We start from the raw sequence: 19,192 nt of genomic DNA on the forward strand, positions 1-19,192 counted from the left end.
GATAAGCAAGAAGCAAGAAATGCTAGGTGACTGTACAGAAGGCTTGACAATATGTTCAGGGATGGCTAGAAACTGCTCAAGGAAGAAAATCAAGGAATTAGGTCACCACGATCATTGAATATGACCTGTTGTTGCTCCATTCGGCAACTCGAGCAGTACTCCTCATACCACTGCCTGACGCCGTCCGCATGCTCGGCAAAGACTCGCTCAGCTTTGGCCGTTTGGCCCGTCTGCGAGTCGTCGCCCTGAGTGGCCTCTCCGCCAAGGAGAACCTCGACCTGGCGACAGCGCCGGACCTCCTCGCGGAGCCAACGCTCCCATTCGGTCTGAACGACCTCTTTCTCGATGCTGTTCACGACACGCAATGCGACAAGAAGGTTGTGTCGATACATGCCAAGACGCTCACGGGTTTGCTGGAAGCGTTTGATGGCGCTCTTGGTCAATGCATCCCGGGGTCCCGATGGACTGAGCGACAGAGGCATTTCGGAATATCGCATGGTCTGCTCATGGAAGGTAGTAAAGCAATCACTGGCATTGCCGGCACGGGACCAGATTGTGGAGTTTGCAATCGCATCATCAATATCCCGCATGTAGATAGATTTGCTCATAACGAGATTTGGCTGTACGCCCAGCCGTGCCATGAAGTTCCCTGCATGCCTCTCGTGCCACCAGTCCCAACTATCCCGTGAAGAATAATATCCATTCATAATCGCACTTATGGCCAACATGGTCAAAATAGTCTTGTGTGCACTCATGGTCTTCCAAGACCAGCGAACTACGCCAAACGCCCACATCATTAGGAAGGAAACACTCGTTTCGAGGAATGACAAGAAGGTCTCGAGGAGAAGCTCGTGCATGGCACGCTGTGTTCGAGGCTTGCGGGGTTCCAGCTTCAGGTTGGAGCCAGCGCCACTGAATTCGGAGACGTGGTTTTGGCGTCCAACGTGACCGAAGATCGTGATGGCTTTTTTAGTGCGACTATGTGCACCCAATCGACGTACTTGGTCACTGACTAGGTCGACAAGATCTAGGGAGTCTTGTTTTAGATCCTCACTCGCTTTTTTATCGATCACACCTAGGTATGTTAGATTATTGCATTCTATTCAAATGGGAGGATTAAGAGGAGAAGACTCACTTTTGAGGCCGTAGGGAGACCATAGCCACTCGACTTTCGTATAAATAGCAAGCTTACTCTTCGACTTGGCCTGGAATGTAACGACAACCTTGCTAACCAACCGGAACGAACGTCGGAAGGGAAGATGCCATGGGGTTTTCTTATCTGTGACCACATAGCACAGGTGGTCGTTAAGAACATCGATGATCTGATAATCCGATATGGCACTTTCGTGAGTACGACCTATACAAAATCAGTTATAGCTCAATCTCAAGATCATCAATAATCGAGCTCACCAAGGATATATGTCGTGCCAATATTGTAGTTGAAGTCACGCCTCAGATGCCGCAATTCTGTACTAGCCCATGGGCCTTGTTTGATGTCTTTGAAATGTCAGCCATGTATAAGTGAAGTGATTGGGGATCTAGAATCGACGAACCTCGAGCTTGTCTCTCGTGTAAAAGAAGTTGCCACACAGCACTTTTGTCGCCAAATAATATATGGAACAAAGCTTTAGGGCTTATATCGAGAATCTTTTCGGTCACCAAAACAAGGTCACCTTGTGGAACATACTCCACAGGTTGGGTCGGGAGTCTGAATTTGGCAATGTCCCGACCACGGCCAGTCCTACCTCCATCCAGTTCAAGATCTTTGTCAATGTAAATAGGAAGTCGAATGTCCTTTGCATGACTAAAGTCCGTAGGCTTACCCCCGTCGTGTTTGATGTCTGCAAGTCCAGACGAGAGATCTTCCCAACTATCTGCACTGGAATTTCGGGCTGGAGACCCAGTGTCCATCTTTATCAGTGCTTTGATCAAAGGTTCCAAGGTCAACTGCTCGACGGCAATGGAGCCTTGGATCAAGAAGTTGAGCCGTTTTTGAAGAAGTCGGAGAGGTTCAAGGAAAGTTTTAATCGTAACCCGACCAGGGGTATCACTGCCGAGGGGTGGAATAGTATGAAGGAAAAGGAAGTCACAATCCCGCCCAGGAGCTGCAGTTACCTCCTTGATGCTCTCCAGAGACACACCGGTAGTCAACACTAGTCCGAAATGATGACTGTAAAAGTAGATGTTCCTTGTTGTGACATAAGCTCGTCCAGGGAACTCTTGCTGGTCGTTAGGGCTCCAGGTAGCTCTGAACACCAAGACCAATGCTTCATCTCTCTTGACGTCCGGGAAAAGCAATCTGAACTGAGCATCTTGAATCTTCAATTGTTGAGGATAATAGCTTGGATATTCATGTCCGATACCCAGTGAAACTTGCGTGAGCTTAACATCGTCTCCGTCAAGACTTACTGTCTGTCTGTGGCGTGGAGCTGATTGCTGTCGTCGTGCAGTTAAAGCACTCGCTGCATCGGGCTGTGCAGCAATCGTACGTGTTGAGCTGTCGCTCAAGGTGGAAGACGGCTGGCTTTCTGCGGTGTCATCAGACGCTCCATCAATCTGGCGTTGTTCCCGTTGGAGCTTGTTCATGAAGCCCCAATTGGAGCTACCCCACAAGTTCGCCATCATACCACTGGGCATGCCACCTGTGCTATCAGATACACCTAATCCAATACCTCTTTCATTGCTCACAACCACTGCCGCCTTGCTCATGCTTGTGGGTGCCGGGGGATTGGCGAGCGTGGCAGGTGCAAGACTTGAACCAGGCTCATCCACGTTGCTTAAACTGCGACCTCGTTTATCATCACCATTCACGTTGAGTGGACCGGTGTTGCTGTAAGGGAGAATATTGTGGCTGGCAGAGATGAGACTGGCTATTCCGCCTGCGGGGCCGGGGATGGAGGGAGACATTGGAGCCGCGTTATTCGATTTACGGTGAAGATCCAACTTTTGGATAAGTCTAGAGGTATGCTCTCTTGCGTGTTCTCTTGCAGAACTCTCGCCATCCAAGCCTGTGGGTCTTCTACCGCTTCCAATATCGGTACTATTTCTCATAGTATATCCATCACGGTCCGGAACAGGAAGTGTCATACTGCGATCTCCCGCCCCGAGCTCGTCATTCGTATGGGGGGTAAGAGAGTCAGCAGGATCTGCAGCGAACTCGGAGGCCGGGGGTTGAGAAATTGAAAATGCAGGGTCTTGAACTGTGACTTTTCCAGAAACCGAAAGATCAGTGCTTGCGGGGTTTTCCAGTGCTTTCTGCTTGGCGGCCTCGAAGGCACCAATCCATTCCATCAGCTCCTTTTGGTTATCTGCCTGCAGCAGAATGGTGTTGTTCTTGGTCTTCACTTGAAAGCAGAATCTGCGTTCCTCCTGGAATGCAGGACGAATACTGCAAAGCAGTACACCGATTCGTTCACTCTCTTCGACGCCACCTGTACGAGAGCCCTGTACAAGACACCCAAATATGCCGTGCTTGAGAAAGGCCCACCGCTTGACCCAAACAGTTCGAGTGGGCTTTCCTGACAATGTGCGCAGATAGAGCCACCCTTGCTTCTCCGGTCGCATATCTTTGCTCACATTAAGGTTCGAAATAGGACTAGAGCCAAGGTACGGAACCGTTGAGATATTGTAATCTTCCAGTTCACGAGACGGTCGAGCCGCAAACTCCGCGGCTTCCTCAATGTGCTTCCGGGTGGATAGCAGCTCCCGTTTGGACGATTTCTCGCTACCTTCCATCTCATGAAGCCAACCCTTGATGCGATCCATCTCACGGGACCATTTCGAGAAGGTCCCACTGTTGTGGTTGTGGAATCCCCGGAATTCCCGCCATTGGTCGCAGGAGACCTTGACTAGAAGTCGGTCAAGCGCATTTCGTAACTGAGGGCCCTGTACTGAATAGTCCATTGCTGCTTTCAGGTAGGCCTTGTGGGCTTCATGCAGTTGAAACGCTTCCTCTCTCAGGGCCGAGGCCTCCTTGGACTTCGACTGAGAGGCATATCGAGCTTGAAGGTAATCGTACGATTTCTGGGTTTGGTCGAGGTTGCGACGAATTTCCTATAGTTGTATCAGATAATCCTGCACGATAACAAATTGGTCCAGGGACTTCGCAATACCTTGAAATGCCGCAGATCCTCTTGGATGAAATCTCGAATGGGTTCGGAAATCAACGACTCCAACTTTCTGGTTGTTGTGATGAGTCCACTCCAAAGATCTTTAGACCCCTCACCACATCTCCTCATAGCCAAAAGTGTGTAATCATGGTCAACGACCGCTTCAGAGACAACGAGGGGATGTGTTGAGTAGGAAAGAAAGTTGCTCACTACACTCTCCAGAGCAGTTAGCTCGCAGGAGAGTTTTGATGCAGCTTTGGCATATCCGTCGAGCCATTTTTCTATAAAATCGACCTGATCGGAGAAATGTAGGGTGGTGGCACGAAAGGTGGGCGAGTCGAGAGCAGCTTCTTTGAGGCCGACCGGGCTGGAAATGGAAGTATGCATTAGTATGCAAGAAAAGGTTTCCAATACCGGACATATCAGATACTCACACAACGCTCACAAGCTTCCCAACTTGGGGTAACGGGGTTTGTGCTTGGGTCGACATCTAGTGTATGCCTCCAGCCATACACTTGACGCGAGCAAAGACCGAGACGCGAGATGTGTGAATGGGCCTCCTCTCGTTCATGCCACTCGATGATCAATTCAAATTTTAAGGCCTGGAGAGAGCCCACGTGTATGATTTTCCAGCTTGCAGCGGTCTCGACTTTGACTGAGACCTCCTCCTCCTCCGTCCTGCTCAGGTGAGCCTCCGGATGATCTAATTGGTTACGTCAGGGATGGGTCCCCTGCCTTGGTGCCTGATCTTCAAGGCAGATAATTTCTCTGGAGAAGGCGGTGTGAGAATTTTTTTCTTTCTGCCAATTGGGGATTTCACCGAGTCGGCCTTCAATCACATACCTGATCACACAAAATGGAGCCTCCTTCTAAGAAAATGCGAAAGCTCTTGGATCAAGATAGCGATAGCGACTCTGGGGATGATGCTGGTGGAGTTCTCCTCCACAACCAGTCGTCTGATGCCGGGTTCAAGATCAATGAAGACTTCGCTCGTCGATTTGAGCACAACAAGAAGAGAGAAGAAGTTGCGAGACGTATGTGCTTACAGTCGATATTTTTGCGCCTTTGTCGCACATGCTAACATTGGATTGATTCACAGTGGAAGCAAAGTATGGCAAATCTTCCAGTCTTGGAAACCGCCAAGTCGAAGACTCTGAGGATTCCGACTCCGAAGAAGAGGACGACGATGCAGAGCTCGCTACAGTAGCTCTGGATGCTGAAATCTCGGCGACGTTGAATGCTATTCGCTCCAAGGATCCTCGCGTTTACGACAAAGATATCAGCTTTTACAGCAAGTACGACCCAGAGGTTGATGCCGGAAAAGGCCCCAAGGAAAAGTCCATGACGCTGCGCCAATACCATACGGAAAATCTTCTAAGTGGTGTCAACCCAGCTGAAGAGGAAAACACCCCAAAGACCTATGCCCAAGAGCAAGCCGACTTGAAAAACGCTATTGTCAAGGAGATGCACGGAGCGGCAGACAAGTCCGATGAAGAAATGGAGGATTCCGACGAGTTTATGGTCCGCAAACCCGGCCAGGACGCCTCGTTGCCCAAATCTGAAATCAAACTCGATATCGAGAACGCGGACAAAGACCCTGAGACTTTCCTATCCAACTTCTTGTCAGCACGAGCCTGGATCCCCGCCGACAAGCCAGAATTGCATCCATTTGATTCGGATGAGGATGACGATGTTGAGCGGGCGGAAGCTATCGAGGAAGCATACAACTTCCGCTTCGAAGACCCCAACAAGTTGAACGAGGTGATTGTCACTCACTCCCGTGATCTGACCAACAAGCAATCCGTCCGTCGCGAAGAAAAGAGCTCCCGTAAGAAGATTCGCGACGCCGAGCGCGCGCTCAAGGATGAGGAGAAAAAGCAGCGTGAAACGGAGAAGAATCGTCTTCGCAAACTGAAGACTGAGGAACTCCAGAAAAAGGTGGAGCAGATCAAGGAGGTTGCGGGACTCCGTGCCTCAAAATTTACCGACGACGACTGGTCTCGTTTCCTGGACGCTTCCTGGGACGACTCAAACTGGGAAGCAGAGATGCAAAAACGGTTTGGCGAGGATTACTATGCCGGGGATGAGGGTGAGGATAGCGAAGATGAGGGGGGCAAGAAGAAGAAACATCCTAAGAAGCCTACATGGGATGACGATATCGATATCAACGATTTGGTCCCAGACTACGAGGATGAGGAAGCGCAGCCCACACTCGAACTATCAGAAGCCGAGGATGAAGATGACGACGAAGCTTCCGGATCTAAGAAGAAGAGCAAGGCCGAGGAGAAGCGTATCAAAAAACGTGAGGCCCGCAAAGACCGTCTTCGCATTGACGATGCGGTTGAGCGCAACCTGGATCTCGATATCACCTTGCTTCCAGGAGCTACAAAGAAGAACGCCACACAGTTCCGCTACCGCGAAACCTCGCCGCAGAGCTTTGGCTTGACGGCTCGGGACATCCTCATGGCAGACGACACACAGCTCAACAAGTTCGCTGGTCTGAAGAAGCTGGCCACCTTCCGCGAAGAAGAGCAGAAGCGTCGCGATCAGAAGAAGCTGGGCAAGAAGGCCCGGCTTCGCGAGTGGCGCAAGGACACTTTCGGTGATGAAAATGGGCCGGAATTCAAGTTTGGCGGCGATGTCCAACCTAGTCAGCCCAAAGAGGCTGCTGATGAGGATAAGGTTGATATCAGAGAAGGAGATGGCACTCGTAAGAAGAGAAAGAGGTCGAAGAAGCATTAAACATGTTGCATCTGTCAATCCCTCATTGGTTATAGCTTTTTTCGAATCATTTTATGAAACGAAGCAACCCTTTTTTATTCTGAATTAGAAGACCTAACAGTTCCTTATAGTAATATATATCAACTGTAGGATCATCATGTCGAAATAAGGAAGTTGTAGCTGAAAAGGGAAGAATACCAAATAGACCAGCTTTAAGAAGTGTAAGTATATATATTTGCAGCTTTTCTCGAGAGTTAGAACATAAAACACAATAAAAATCTACATTACAACTCTATTTTACCATCCAGTAGTTAGATTCACAGCCTCACACAGATATTTTAGATTCGATTGAGAATGACTTTCTTTTGTTTGCTTTCAGTCTCCCATACATACTTGTAGGACTTCGTAGCTCCCAAAGCGGAAAGCTCCCATGCGATGCGGGCCCACTCAGGCGCTAACGGTTGCTGGGGCAAACCTCGGGATGTTTTGATTCCAAGCTATAGGAAGCTCCAAATATTACTATTATGACCTGGGCGGTTAAATGGATTGAAGGGTGTATATTGTACAACTACAACTATGTTGTACTCCATATAAAGCAGATGAGGAAAGTGGAGCCAAGTGCTGTACTATTGGGTACCTGGCATTAACATGTGAAGTACCCAGGTACATTGTCTATGCGGCGATCTATCACCTTAAAGTTTGTACCCGCGACACCAAAATAGTAGCAAGGAAAAAATGTCTCATATCAAAGTTTAGGTATCCCTCACATAACTATCGCGGTGTCTTTATTACCGCAGTTGGAAGGGATCACATTTGCTCAATTGAGTTGTTTACATATACTACAATGTCCTAGATGATCGCACGACCAAGAATTGAAAATAAAGAAATAAGATGCTTAGTGTAGGGGGTCGAGGAGGCCTGGGGAGAATCCACTCGCCCGAGGCAAACAAAGGCTACGCTACTCCGTACACATACATACAAATTACATAGGAACATCGGGTCCTTTGAGATCAATTTCGAGCAACTAATTAAGAGCGACACATTCGAAAACATTCAACCCCAGAATGCAAGGTTAGAATGGACTAGCGACGTTGGTGGCAAGTCCGAGATATAATTTTTATGCCCGGTTCGCCATCGGATAGCCGGCCAGCAAAAAGGAGGTTGCCCCGGGCAGTGGAGGTCCGGCATTGGACGGGGAAATATACACCGTACCCCTACGGTAAAATCCACCGGCGCTTGGGCCGTTGCTCGGGACTACAGGATGTCGATGACCATAGTAAAAAGATTGGATATTAATTGATTTTTTAAAGAGAATAAAAATGAATTTACCAAGTGTTGTATTGTAGATAGGGACAGAGACAGTTTCAAAAAGACCCCTATACGCCCATAGCACTATCCTGGGCCAATATCAAGACCAGCTGGCCAGATTGCAGAATTTTCAGTGGATCGGGAGATATCGGCAAGAGGCAAACCAATACAGCACAATAACCGTAAATTACAGTAATATAACCCCCTGGGCTTCCTGATTGGGTCTTAGCGCCCGGCGGTCGAGTATTTTTTTTTCTGGCCCCCCTTCCCGCCTTCTCTCTTCCTTTTTCTTCCTCATTATCCCTGGTGTCTCTTTCTTCTTGACACTCTTTCCATCTCCTCTCTTTTTTTTGCATCCCGTTTCTTTTGCACTATCTTCAAAATGGGTTCCGGTGATGTTAACCAGGCCGACAAGGCCGTCTTCGGCATGCCCGTAAGTGTCTCCCTACGAGCTTGTGAGAGCTGGCCTCGATGTCGCGTGAAGATTCAAAGCGATGAAGATGTCAAGCATCAAATTATCATCGAACTTGCTTCAAAAGCGCGATTTCAAGTGTCACTCATCGCTATCTCAACGTGAATTGAATTGAGCAACAATGCTAACAAGATTTTTCACAGGGCTTCGTTGTCGACTTCCTGAGTACGTGTCACGCTTGATACTTGCAATTGTTACCAATTGCAAACATCAACAACTTGTCCAATATCAATACTAACTCACTATTAGTGGGTGGTGTCTCCGCCGCTGTCTCCAAGACCGCCGCTGCCCCCATTGAGCGTATCAAGCTCCTGATCCAGAACCAGGTTGGTTATCCCACGTCCAGGACCGATTGGAATGGGCCGAAGGCAGAAGATTACGCTTGATTGTGATTTTCAATTGAGTGTTGAGATTAAACATTTGACACGAGCGGTGTTTTTGCATCGATCGCAGCCTGTGAAAAATTTTCTCCCTTGGCCCGTGCCAGTCGGCACGTCAATATTTTCACCAATCCAGCATCTAACCAGACCCGATCAATAGGATGAGATGCTCAAGCAGGGTCGTCTCGACCGCAAGTACAACGGTATCGGTGACTGCTTCAAGCGTACCGCCGCCGCCGAGGGTGTCGTCTCCTTGTGGCGCGGTAACACCGCCAACGTCATCCGTTACTTCCCTACCCAGGCTCTTAACTTCGCTTTCCGTGACACCTACAAGTCCATGTTCGCCTACAAGAAGGAGCGTGATGGATACGGCAAGTGGATGATGGGTAACCTTGCCTCCGGTGGTGTATGTATCTCTGAAACTACTCCCAGTGTTGGACCTCAGCTAACAAAACATTTAGGCCGCTGGTGCCACTTCCCTCCTCTTCGTCTACTCCCTGGACTACGCCCGTACCCGTCTGGCCAACGATGCCAAGTCCTCCAAGGGCTCCGGTGAGCGCCAGTTCAACGGTCTCGTCGATGTCTACCGCAAGACCCTCGCCACTGACGGTATTGCCGGTCTCTACCGTGGCTTCGGTCCCTCCGTTCTCGGAATTGTCGTCTACCGTGGTCTCTACTTCGGAATGTACGATTCCATCAAGCCCGTTCTCCTCGTTGGTCCTCTTGAGGGCTCTTTCCTCGCCTCCTTCCTGCTCGGCTGGACCGTCACCACCGGTGCCGGTGTTGCCTCTTACCCTCTTGACACCGTTCGCCGCCGCATGATGATGACCTCCGGTGAGGCCGTCAAGTACAACAGCTCCATGGATGCTGCCCGCCAGATCGTCGCCAAGGAGGGTGTCAAGTCTCTCTTCAAGGGTGCCGGTGCTAACATCCTCCGTGGTGTTGCCGGTGCTGGTGTCCTGTCCATCTACGACAAGGCTCAGCTCCTCCTCCTCGGCAAGAAGTTCTAAGCGATTCACTGAAAATGTGAGTCTCTTGCCACTGTAGTTATACTGGGGATGCATACCTCCCCCCAGTGTAACAACTGGGTGTGGAATTCGAGGATGTGGGATGGTCAAAAGATAGATGCGTCAAGAAATGGGTCTGAAGGATCTTGAAGCATAGAATGGTTGATTCTTCCCTTTTTGTACCCAATGTACTTTACTGCCTGCAAACTCTTTCGTTTTTTTCACCTTGGTCCTCACAAACATTGTAAATGTAAACAATCGTAAAGGTCTTAAGGGGCTCAGAATTCTCTCTGTACCCTGGATCATTATTTGGTCTCCGTTTCGGGGGTATTATGTTGACTGCTTGCAGCTCGAAGCAGTGGCAAGCAAATAGTTCACCATTTAAATCCTATACTTCTCAATCAATCTCTTAAACTAACTTCACTGAAGCACAGGCAACAGCCAGAAAAGAAAAAGAAAAGAAAAGGCGTCCCAAAGCGGAAAGGCTCCACAGCGGCAACAGCCATGACGTCTAAGTTCCTTGAAGCTACAAAACCCTCTTCATTTCCCCTTGACACCTAAGCCTCCCACTTACCCCATATCAGTTTATCAACATCAAAAATGTCTGCTCCAACAGGAATCCAAACCTACAATTCAGCGCCCGTGAACTCCAACAAGGAGGAAGAAGGCACGCACGCAACAACCTCGCAGCCCAAACCCGCCACCGCAATCGAGTCACTAGCAAGCGCACCCTCACAACCCCCATCAGCACCCGCAACAACAACAGCAACAGCCACAGCTCCCTCCAACCCTCCAATCCACGCAGTCGCCGAGCCCACCTCCTCAGAACCAGCACCACCCCAGCCAGGCGCCACAGCAGTGCAACCAACTCCAACAGCAACAGCCGCACCTCAAGCACCACCACCACCAACCTCTTCCCTCCCCGAGACAGCAACAGCAACATCAACAACCCAGACCCCACCCGCACCCCAACCGGGCGCCGTCCCATCACCATCAACAGCATACACAGGAGCAGGAGCAGGAGCAGGAGCAGGAGCAGGAGTACCAGCTCAATCCACCTCTCCAATCCCTCCACCTCCAAAAGCCGGCGAAACCATCACCCAACCACCACAAAAAGCAACCCAACCAACCCAAAGCTACGCACAATCCTACTCCTACAACGCGCCGACTCTGGGTGCGCAGACCGCAATACCGAACTCGACCTCCTCGCCTTATTCATCTGTGTACCAAACGCAGGCGGGAGCGTACGCTCGTCCGCAGACGCAGGGTCTGCCGCTGCATTACGGTGGCGGTGCTGGGGCTGGGTCTGGGTCTGGTGGTGGGGCGGATAGTATCTTCCCTGATGAGGAGGAGGGGTTTATGGGTGCGGCGAAGGGGTGGATGAGGTGGTCCGGGAATAAGTTGGCGGAGGTTGAGAAGGGGGTTTGGAAGAAGATTAATGATGTTCATGATTAGGAGGTTGGGATAGGGTTGGGTTTATTGGGGTTAGGAGTTGGTTTTGTTTCATTATGGGTTTGTTGGTTGAAGGTTTGTTTGCATGCGAAATCGAATGTAAGAATATTTAGCCCAAGTATAGGACTGCATGGATTCTTCAGATGAGTATAGAGTTTCTATACTAGGATACTTAGGTTACAAGCGAAAAGAAGATGACAATTGAACCGCGCACCATTTGCAACGCGTTGATTTTCTAAAACTAAGTGACTATGTATTTTCATCCCATCCCCGGCTGAAAAGCGTTATGTATTCAGCCTCGAAAACTGAAGCCGAAACCTCCAGGGCAATGCAAGGATGATGAACCTGCAATGTACAACAGACTATGCGTAGAGCACACAAAGATAAACATAAACATAGACAAATCGACAAATAGACACAGAGAAAGGGAGAAAGAGAGAAAGGAAGAAGACCATTTCTCAGTTGGATCAGTGAAGATGACTGAGATTCCATACAAGTCGGAAGGACCAGTGCAATCAATAAAGACGACCAGAACCTCACACCAGATGGCTGAGATCTTCCAAGAATGATTGGGAGTTGTTGAAATCGAAAGCCCATAAAAAAAAAAAAAAAAAGAAGACAAAGTAGAGTATTAGAAAAGTCCGTAGTATGAAAGAAAAAAAAAGAGAAAAGAAAACGAGGAGTCTTGTAGCAGTGATAGCTGACTCGACAAATGCAAAGATAAACGCCGGAATGAGTAGGTGACAGACAGTTGTACTGTGAGCAAACCCACGTAAAAAAAAAGTAAAGAGAGCGGAGAAGAGAAGGGGTATTTGGAATTGTCATAGTGGTAGCAGCGACGGCACTGCTACCCTGAATCGTCATGACAAGTCGTTTCGTGTCAGGCATAAGAGAAAAGTGAAGACTTAAAAACGCCATCTTGGAAACCCAATACCACAAAGGTTCAACCCAACGCCCATATCGAGGTAGTTGCACTGCAAACTAGCCAAATCTTCTGGCTTTGGATTTTTGTTTTGAGAATTGCCGAAAAAGCCATGGCACGCCAAAAGCGGTCCAGACCAGCTTCGACGGCCTTGAATGAGAATAAAACAATAGTGCATCCCGGAAAGAGTAAAAAGAAATAAACGCCGATCATGATGAGGGGTGGGTCATTACATGGAGCCCAGGCGGAGGAGCGCCTCCACAGCAGCGCGTTCCTGGGTGTCAAAGGTGCGGGGTGGCAATTTAGCCACAGATGGACAGGTGGCGGGGAAAATCCCAGATGGTTGAGGCTTTGCGCGCGCAGCGACGTGGCCGTCGATGAAACTGCCGTTGTTGTTCATCGAACGGGCGCGCAAAGCGTCGGCGCCAATTTGTGCCCAGTCCTCCTCATCGGTGTCATCGCCTTCAACCCACTCGTTTTCTTGCATCTCATCGGGAGCCTCCGAGGAAGAGCAATACTCGCCGTCATCACCATCGTCGCCATCAAGAGACATTTTGTCGGCCTCATGTTCCAGCATGTCGAGGTCACCGTGCATGCCGTAATCGTCGGTGTATGAGAAGGCCGTGGATTCGGCAAAGCTCATCCGGTATGGATGACGATTGCCACCCTGCCAACCCGACTGTCCCTGAATCTGTAGGCCACGCTGCTGGAACGAACCTGCAACACTCGAGGGAGGCGACGACGAGGCGTTTAAATCACGATCGCGAGCAGGTTCACCACGACGTCGCGCGTCCCAGCGACCCCAACCAATCTTCTCGAACACCACATCGCCTTGGACACCACCCGCCCCTCCTCCATTTCCTCGACCCTCCAACGCCGCGACAACTAGTCTGCGCGCCTTGGCTGGGGGAATATGCGAAAAGCCAGGGACCGAAGTTGTCAAATGACCCATAACGTGGCGGATGGCCAAGGGGCCCTGCTCAAGCAAGATCTCAGGGAGATGATATTTGGAGAGCATGGCAGGGGTGATCGCGCCGGTACTGTCGAGGTCATCGACAGACAGGGAGACGTGATGACCGTTGGCGTTTTCCGGATCCTCGAGATCAATATCGGAGTCCAACTGGGGAACTGTCGATAGCGGCGATCCTGGCGATGGTGTCGCTCGGTGCTTGTAGGTCTGAGGAGGAAGGGTCGGGGAAATAGAGTTGGGTGGCGTGAGCAGCATCGCAGACACACGGCCGCCACTCAGGCCAGAGCGGCGCTGAGGGATATCAACCGAAGCAGTCTTGCCAGCAAGAGCCATTGCAATGCTGGAGTTTGTCTGGAAAGCCATAATGGATAGATGGGGTTGTGAAAGGAGAAGAACCTAGAACGCGCAAGCCGGGGGTAAATGAGTCAGAAGACCGTCTAAATACGCGACAAAGGAAGTACCACGGAAGGATCGGGTGGCAACAGAATAGTTCCAGAGTGAAATATGTCAGGGTTTCTAAAACAAAGGAACTTACCTTTCACATACAGTGAACAAAGAGACACTCCGTGTAGCGAAGGGTCAACTTTGTTTAGGGCTTCCACGTAGGGGATGCGACGCGGCAAGGGGAGATAGATAGTCGCGATAAGAGCAGATTATAAGGGGAAGAGGTGTCGAAGAGTGAGAAGAGTCCACGAGTGTCCAAGAGTATTGGTGAAGAGAGGAAGAGGGAAGAAAGATAAGTGTGAATCCCTGGAAGTGACTTAGACCTTTGTACCTAAGGTACTCTTTACTAGGAAAGGCCCAAGTATGGGAATTGGGAAAGCGCGTGGGTGAATTGATTGGCGCCTCGTGCAACACACCGGGTGCTTCCGGCTTTCGCTCTATTAACTATGAGAACCCGTTTACTATTAAACTACGACATTATTATCCTCTATTACTCTATTACTCTATTACTCTATTACTCTATTACTCTATTACTCTTTATTACTCTTCTATATTCACATGGATATTTATATAGATAGTTAGTTATATAGTTGTATATTCTACATTATCTAACCCTTTCTTACTATATAGTTACTCATCTTTCATCTTTTCATATTCATACTAAATATGAGTCGATCAAAGGAAATCCATGAAATCCATGAAATCCACGAAATCTAGTAAGTAACCTTGGTCCAAAAGATATCTGAGTAATAGAGAAAATAGAAAAAAACCCCTCATATGCCAAGTTGTTATCGGCCAGTCATGGTGATCCCCAGTGCTCGTGCGCCTTTAATGAACGCTTGCAGCGCTCCAGGGCGTAACCCTATTTTCTCCTATCATCGGCTGATAACCATCCTTCAGGGCACGTGGATTCTTTGTATGGACACTTATTCATAATGTACATGTCATTCTTATTTCTACTGTCTACTGTCTGTTTCCGATCTAGAATTGCCCCTCCATTGTACCCAGGTGTAACTATGTATGTAGGTAACTAGTTATAGTCCATAAAGTAATAGGGTAAGCATAAGCATGCAATGTACTTGTACTTAGGTACATCCACTTTCCCTCGGGTCCCACTATAATATGGGCTCCGGACCCTTGACGTCACTTGTACCAGTGACATGTGTTGGAATTGGGCATTTGCTATTATTTTCTATACTTCTTTACATTCTATACTTCTGCGTTGTATAACAACTCTGCGTTGTATATGCATTCCAAATAACATACGTAATTGATTCCTAACCTACATTGAACTCACCATTACAATCCCGAATATGCTGTCCACATTCACCTTATCTTGGAATGTAAATGCTGCATAGTTGACACCTGCCTGAGAAGCCCAAGCCCCCGTTGCGTACAATCACATCCGAGGAATGCATCTAGTGCGAGGTCCATGTACAACATACAGGCCACTTGTACACTTGTACACCTGTTGACTTGTGGGTTTATTATGGTCTGTGTGTTGGAAATTGTGGACTTGCTCAATTCGGCCATCAATTCCCTCTCCCCCTCCCATTGTGCGGGAAGTAGATGCAGGTGATGAGCTAGCCCTGCATGTCACCTTCTATACCATTCTACCATTCTATGCAATTCTAACCCCTCAGTGGTGCACCGAGGATTTTACTTGTCCTCCTGCTGATCTCGTCGGTTCCTGGTGCGCTTATCATATTTTACCCCGCGATGATCGAAATTCGATTCTGCAGATACCACACATTCTGGTCATAATTCCCTTGAAAATGTTACTTACAATCAGATGATATTTAGTCAACAATCTGACTCAGACTAAAAAGTGATAAGCGGAAAGGGCTATTTTCTTTCTTTCTTTCTTTCTTTTTTTTTTTTTTTTTTTGGCTCTGCGCTGTATGTGGGCATCGTACATTCTATAACTTCTAGTCTCGGACTCCGAAGGATGAGCCCACCCCACGTCTCCCGTTTCTCTCCAACCAAATCTTCAAATCAAAAGACCCCTCTCTCAGATCACGCATATGCCCCACGAAGAGAAACGCGTACCCTTCTGCCTGTGTGGGGGATTGGCCTTCCGAATACTGAATTGAGCAAGTAATACTTGTGTAGCTGAGCCCCTCATAAGCCGCTAGTTTCTCAGCGTCCTCAATTGTCCGTACTTCGTACACAGCCCCGGTGACGGTATCCCCGGGATCACCAGATAGTAAGGCCGGGTAGGGGCCCCAGAGCTTACACTTATAACCCTCAATGTACGCAGGTCGCAGGTAGGGTGTCTGTTTTAGGTCTAACAGATCTATGAGTAGACTATGATCTTGGAGTGAGCCGTAGAAGAAATATGGTCCTGTAGGAGGAGGTCCTTGGTTTTGAGGTCGGGGACCTTGGAGAAAGAAGTGGCTGGGAGATGTGCTTCGCATCTTTAGGACTATGGGTGATATTTTTGAGCGAAGATTCTCTGGGGGAGGTGGGGGGTGGGGGTGGTCGACTGTTAGTTGATTTTGTTGAGTCGGTCATGACTGTAGTTGTTTGAAGTGTCGACCTTGAGTGCTGTTTGTGAGATGTTGTTGCATATGAGGAAGCTATTGAGTGCCAGAGAGAGAGAAAGGTTGATTCCTACAGATCTCCAGAGAGAGCTACTTATCTATGTTGTAGATGGCAGCCTAACATTACGGCCTGAGGAATCAGGTGTTTACCACAACAGCATACCCTAACTAATGTGTTGCACTTATGTGTTTGAACCTTTGTGGGGGAAATCCCTGCCAGTGCGGGGGATTGCAGATGCCTTCATTACTATGAACACACATTATTTTGTTATGATTTTAGGCAAAACAAGCTTTAATTCCTATTAAACCACGATGTTGAAGAACTATGGTTAAATAAACTCTTATTATCGGATAAATAGACCATCTTCATCTATTCTATCAAGGCTATTTCCCCGACGCGGGGGGATTCAAGTGCCTAAATACATAGTTAGATAATTAGAAGAGAAAAAAAGGCAAGTATAAATAAGAAAACAGGTTGTTTTCCAGTAGTTAAAGTGATTTTCTTTTCAAGTTAATCATATATTTGACCATAATGGTCTACTATTACTATGGGTTTGCATTCCTCTGTTTGGCAATCACCGCAAACACAGCAGTGAGCCCCAAATCTTTGGACTCTGATATTTCCATTCTCATTCACAATGATCTTCTAGGTACACATATTGCATATCCCCAAAATTGGAACCTGGAATCATAGACTGACTGTTGAAACAGAAACCGAAAGTCCTCTATCAGATTCAGGAGTTCTGGTGCTCGATGAGAGATCATGGAAAGAAGCCACTGATAGCTGTCAAAAGCTGGGAGAGTCTCTCTGGGGGACTAATTCTAGTTATAGAAATATCCAAAATGACTTGGACTACCTTGTATTCCAAGGCAAATACACTCGCAACCAACGTTTTTGGACTGCCCCGGACCACCACCGCAAGCTGTCGACCATCGACACAAATGGTCGGGTAAATAAAGCCTCTGCGGACGAAAAATTGCCGGTCCTTTGTACGCAAAGTGCTCCGTTTTCTAACAGTACATTCCAAAACACAAGTGCTCAGTGGCAGGTGACTGCCCACTCCAACGATGAATATCTCACTGGGTAGGAACTAGTATTTCCCCCAGACCTCGCAATCAATCCTAACAAAACATAGAATCCGGGATAGATTCAGTTTCCGCTTTCTGGGAATTCGCTATGCCAAACAACCCCGAAGATGGGACTATTCCCAAGTATATAAAGGGGCTGGAAAGAAAACTTCTGCTCTCGACTACGGCTCTGACTGCACACAAGGCACAACTGGTTCAGAAGACTGCTTTTTCCTCAATGTTTGGACTCCCTATCTTCCCAAAAGTACCAAAGTCCAAAAAGATCATCTCAAACCTGTGATGCTCTGGATTCACGGTGGAGCTTTCACCAGCGGTACTGGTAGTGACCCGACATTCGACGGCAGCAATCTAGCATCAAGAGGTGATGTTGTGGTCGTCACGATAAACTACCGCCTGGGAACATTGGGATTCCTCGCACTAGATGATGGCGAAACCAATGGAAACTACGGATTGGCAGACCAGACTACTGCGCTGGAATGGGTTCGTCAGAACATTCAGGATTTCGGCGGCGATCCGGATAGGGTAACCATCTTCGGTCAATCTGCCGGTGCAGCCTCAGTGCGGGCACTACTTGCTTCTCCTCCAGCACGAGGTAAATTCGCTGGTGCAATTATGCAGAGCAATCTTGGTGGCTTGGCTTATGGCACAACCTATTCGAAATACTATGCCATCGCGCAGGCAATGGACGTTGTGGGGAATTCTATTCTCAACGAGACAAACTGCACGGATGCTGCTTCACCAGTCGAGTGTTTGAGACAACTCCCCGCATCGACTGTTGCAAATCTCGCCGACCCTGCGCGGTATCTGGTTGTTGATGGTGTCTACCTCCAAAGCTCGGAACTGGATTTAACAAACTCATCATCGACTGCCAATGTGCCTTTGATGATCGGTACTATGAGAGATGATGGTGCTGCAATGATTGGCTATCCTGCATCGGGACAAACTCTGAAGTCCTTCCTCAACGAATCCAGCCTACCTGACTCGGTTGCACCAAGCCAACTCTTCCCCGTGCCATCAACCGCCAACTCTACACTCGACATCTTCAACACTTCCTCCCGCATAGCTACAGATGGTATGTTCCGCTGCATCGACGAAGCAACTGCACATACAGGCTCAAGGACACATATATTCCCCGATATCTTCTACTACGAGTTCAACCGTTCGTACCAAATGCCCGGCTATTCGCCCAATGCCCCAGTGTGCAACGCTCCCATCACAGCTGAGTTCCCGAATGGCGACACCAGACAAGAGTACTTTAAATGTCATTCTGGTGAGCTGTTCTACGTGTTTGGAAGTTTCCGTCGTCAGGCTTTGCCGTTCCGGGATGAGTTCGATCTACCTTTTGGGCAGTATGTGCTAGATTCTTGGGCGAGTTTTGCTAGGGCGGCTAAACCTACTCCTGACTTGGCTTTTTTGAAGGCAAGAGGATATGAGAATACAACTCGGGAAATTGAATTAACTGGGATATGGGAGTCGTTTGGCAAAGAAAGTCAGCTTCGGCTGCTTCAGTGGCCGTCGACGATGAGGGATTTGGATGAATTGGAGCAATGTCGTGCGTTGAAATTGTCTTTGGACTACTTCAACTCGAATTGAAAGAAGCGTATTAGTTCTTTTGAGTATAGACAGAGGGCTCTGTATCTTCTAGCTCCATTGATGTGATAGACTAGGAAGAGAATGAATATATCAGCAAAATTGTCAAAGTATAAGCATTATAGTGAAAACACATTTCTTTCATAGAACATAGATATATCAAATCCATCAATGTGCTAAGTAAG

General features: G+C 48.4%; 6 protein-coding genes across 6 annotated transcripts; 4 read left to right on the top strand and 2 right to left on the bottom strand.

Annotated features, from left to right (window-relative positions):
- Nucleotides 1–89: 89 nt before the first annotated feature.
- On the bottom strand, nt 90–4,599 carry N7516_004434 (uncharacterized protein; the record flags this gene model as incomplete). Its single annotated transcript, XM_057217154.1, has 6 exons — nt 90–1,075; nt 1,136–1,357; nt 1,411–1,497; nt 1,554–4,053; nt 4,113–4,476; nt 4,544–4,599. The coding sequence occupies 6 exons, from the start codon at nt 4,597–4,599 to the stop codon at nt 90–92; spliced, it is 4,215 nt and encodes a 1,404-aa protein (XP_057079037.1).
- A 366-nt stretch (nt 4,600–4,965) lies between these two features.
- Nucleotides 4,966–6,851, top strand: N7516_004435 (KRI1 family protein; the record flags this gene model as incomplete). Its single annotated transcript, XM_057217155.1, has 2 exons — nt 4,966–5,143; nt 5,209–6,851. The coding sequence occupies 2 exons, from the start codon at nt 4,966–4,968 to the stop codon at nt 6,849–6,851; spliced, it is 1,821 nt and encodes a 606-aa protein (XP_057079038.1).
- A 1,584-nt stretch (nt 6,852–8,435) lies between these two features.
- On the top strand, nt 8,436–10,046 carry N7516_004436 (putative mitochondrial ADP,ATP carrier protein (Ant)). The gene is made up of 5 exons (XM_057217156.1): nt 8,436–8,571; nt 8,754–8,775; nt 8,860–8,936; nt 9,151–9,396; nt 9,452–10,046. The coding sequence occupies exons 1-5, from the start codon at nt 8,521–8,523 to the stop codon at nt 9,998–10,000; spliced, it is 945 nt and encodes a 314-aa protein (XP_057079039.1). The 5' UTR covers nt 8,436–8,520; the 3' UTR covers nt 10,001–10,046.
- Nucleotides 10,047–10,597: 551 nt separating this feature from the next.
- On the top strand, nt 10,598–11,452 carry N7516_004437 (uncharacterized protein; the record flags this gene model as incomplete). The annotated part of the gene is made up of 1 exon (XM_057217157.1): nt 10,598–11,452. One exon carries the CDS (start codon nt 10,598–10,600, stop codon nt 11,450–11,452), a length of 855 nt encoding a protein of 284 aa, XP_057079040.1.
- A 1,148-nt stretch (nt 11,453–12,600) lies between these two features.
- On the bottom strand, nt 12,601–13,704 carry N7516_004438 (uncharacterized protein; the record flags this gene model as incomplete). Its single annotated transcript, XM_057217158.1, has 1 exon — nt 12,601–13,704. The coding sequence occupies one exon, from the start codon at nt 13,702–13,704 to the stop codon at nt 12,601–12,603; it is 1,104 nt and encodes a 367-aa protein (XP_057079041.1).
- A 3,156-nt stretch (nt 13,705–16,860) lies between these two features.
- N7516_004439 (putative carboxylesterase) lies at nt 16,861–19,010 on the top strand (the record flags this gene model as incomplete). The annotated part of the gene is made up of 3 exons (XM_057217159.1): nt 16,861–16,978; nt 17,040–17,412; nt 17,465–19,010. 3 exons carry the CDS (start codon nt 16,861–16,863, stop codon nt 19,008–19,010), a joined length of 2,037 nt encoding a protein of 678 aa, XP_057079042.1.
- Nucleotides 19,011–19,192: the final 182 nt, after the last annotated feature.

Source organism: Penicillium verrucosum (genome assembly GCF_028828655.1).
Source record: "Penicillium verrucosum strain IBT 35672 chromosome Unknown utg000001l_segment0_segment0, whole genome shotgun sequence".
NCBI classification, from domain to species: domain Eukaryota; kingdom Fungi; phylum Ascomycota; class Eurotiomycetes; order Eurotiales; family Aspergillaceae; genus Penicillium; species Penicillium verrucosum.

Coding starts and splice junctions, on each gene's coding strand:
- N7516_004436 (XM_057217156.1), top strand. CDS start 8,521: ATGGGTTCCGGTGATGTTAACCAGGCCGACAAGGCCGTCTTCGGCATG. Junction 8,937..9,150: donor AGCTCCTGATCCAGAACCAG/GTTGGTTATCCC, acceptor CCCGATCAATAG/GATGAGATGCTCAAGCAGGG. Junction 9,397..9,451: donor GTAACCTTGCCTCCGGTGGT/GTATGTATCTCT, acceptor CAAAACATTTAG/GCCGCTGGTGCCACTTCCCT.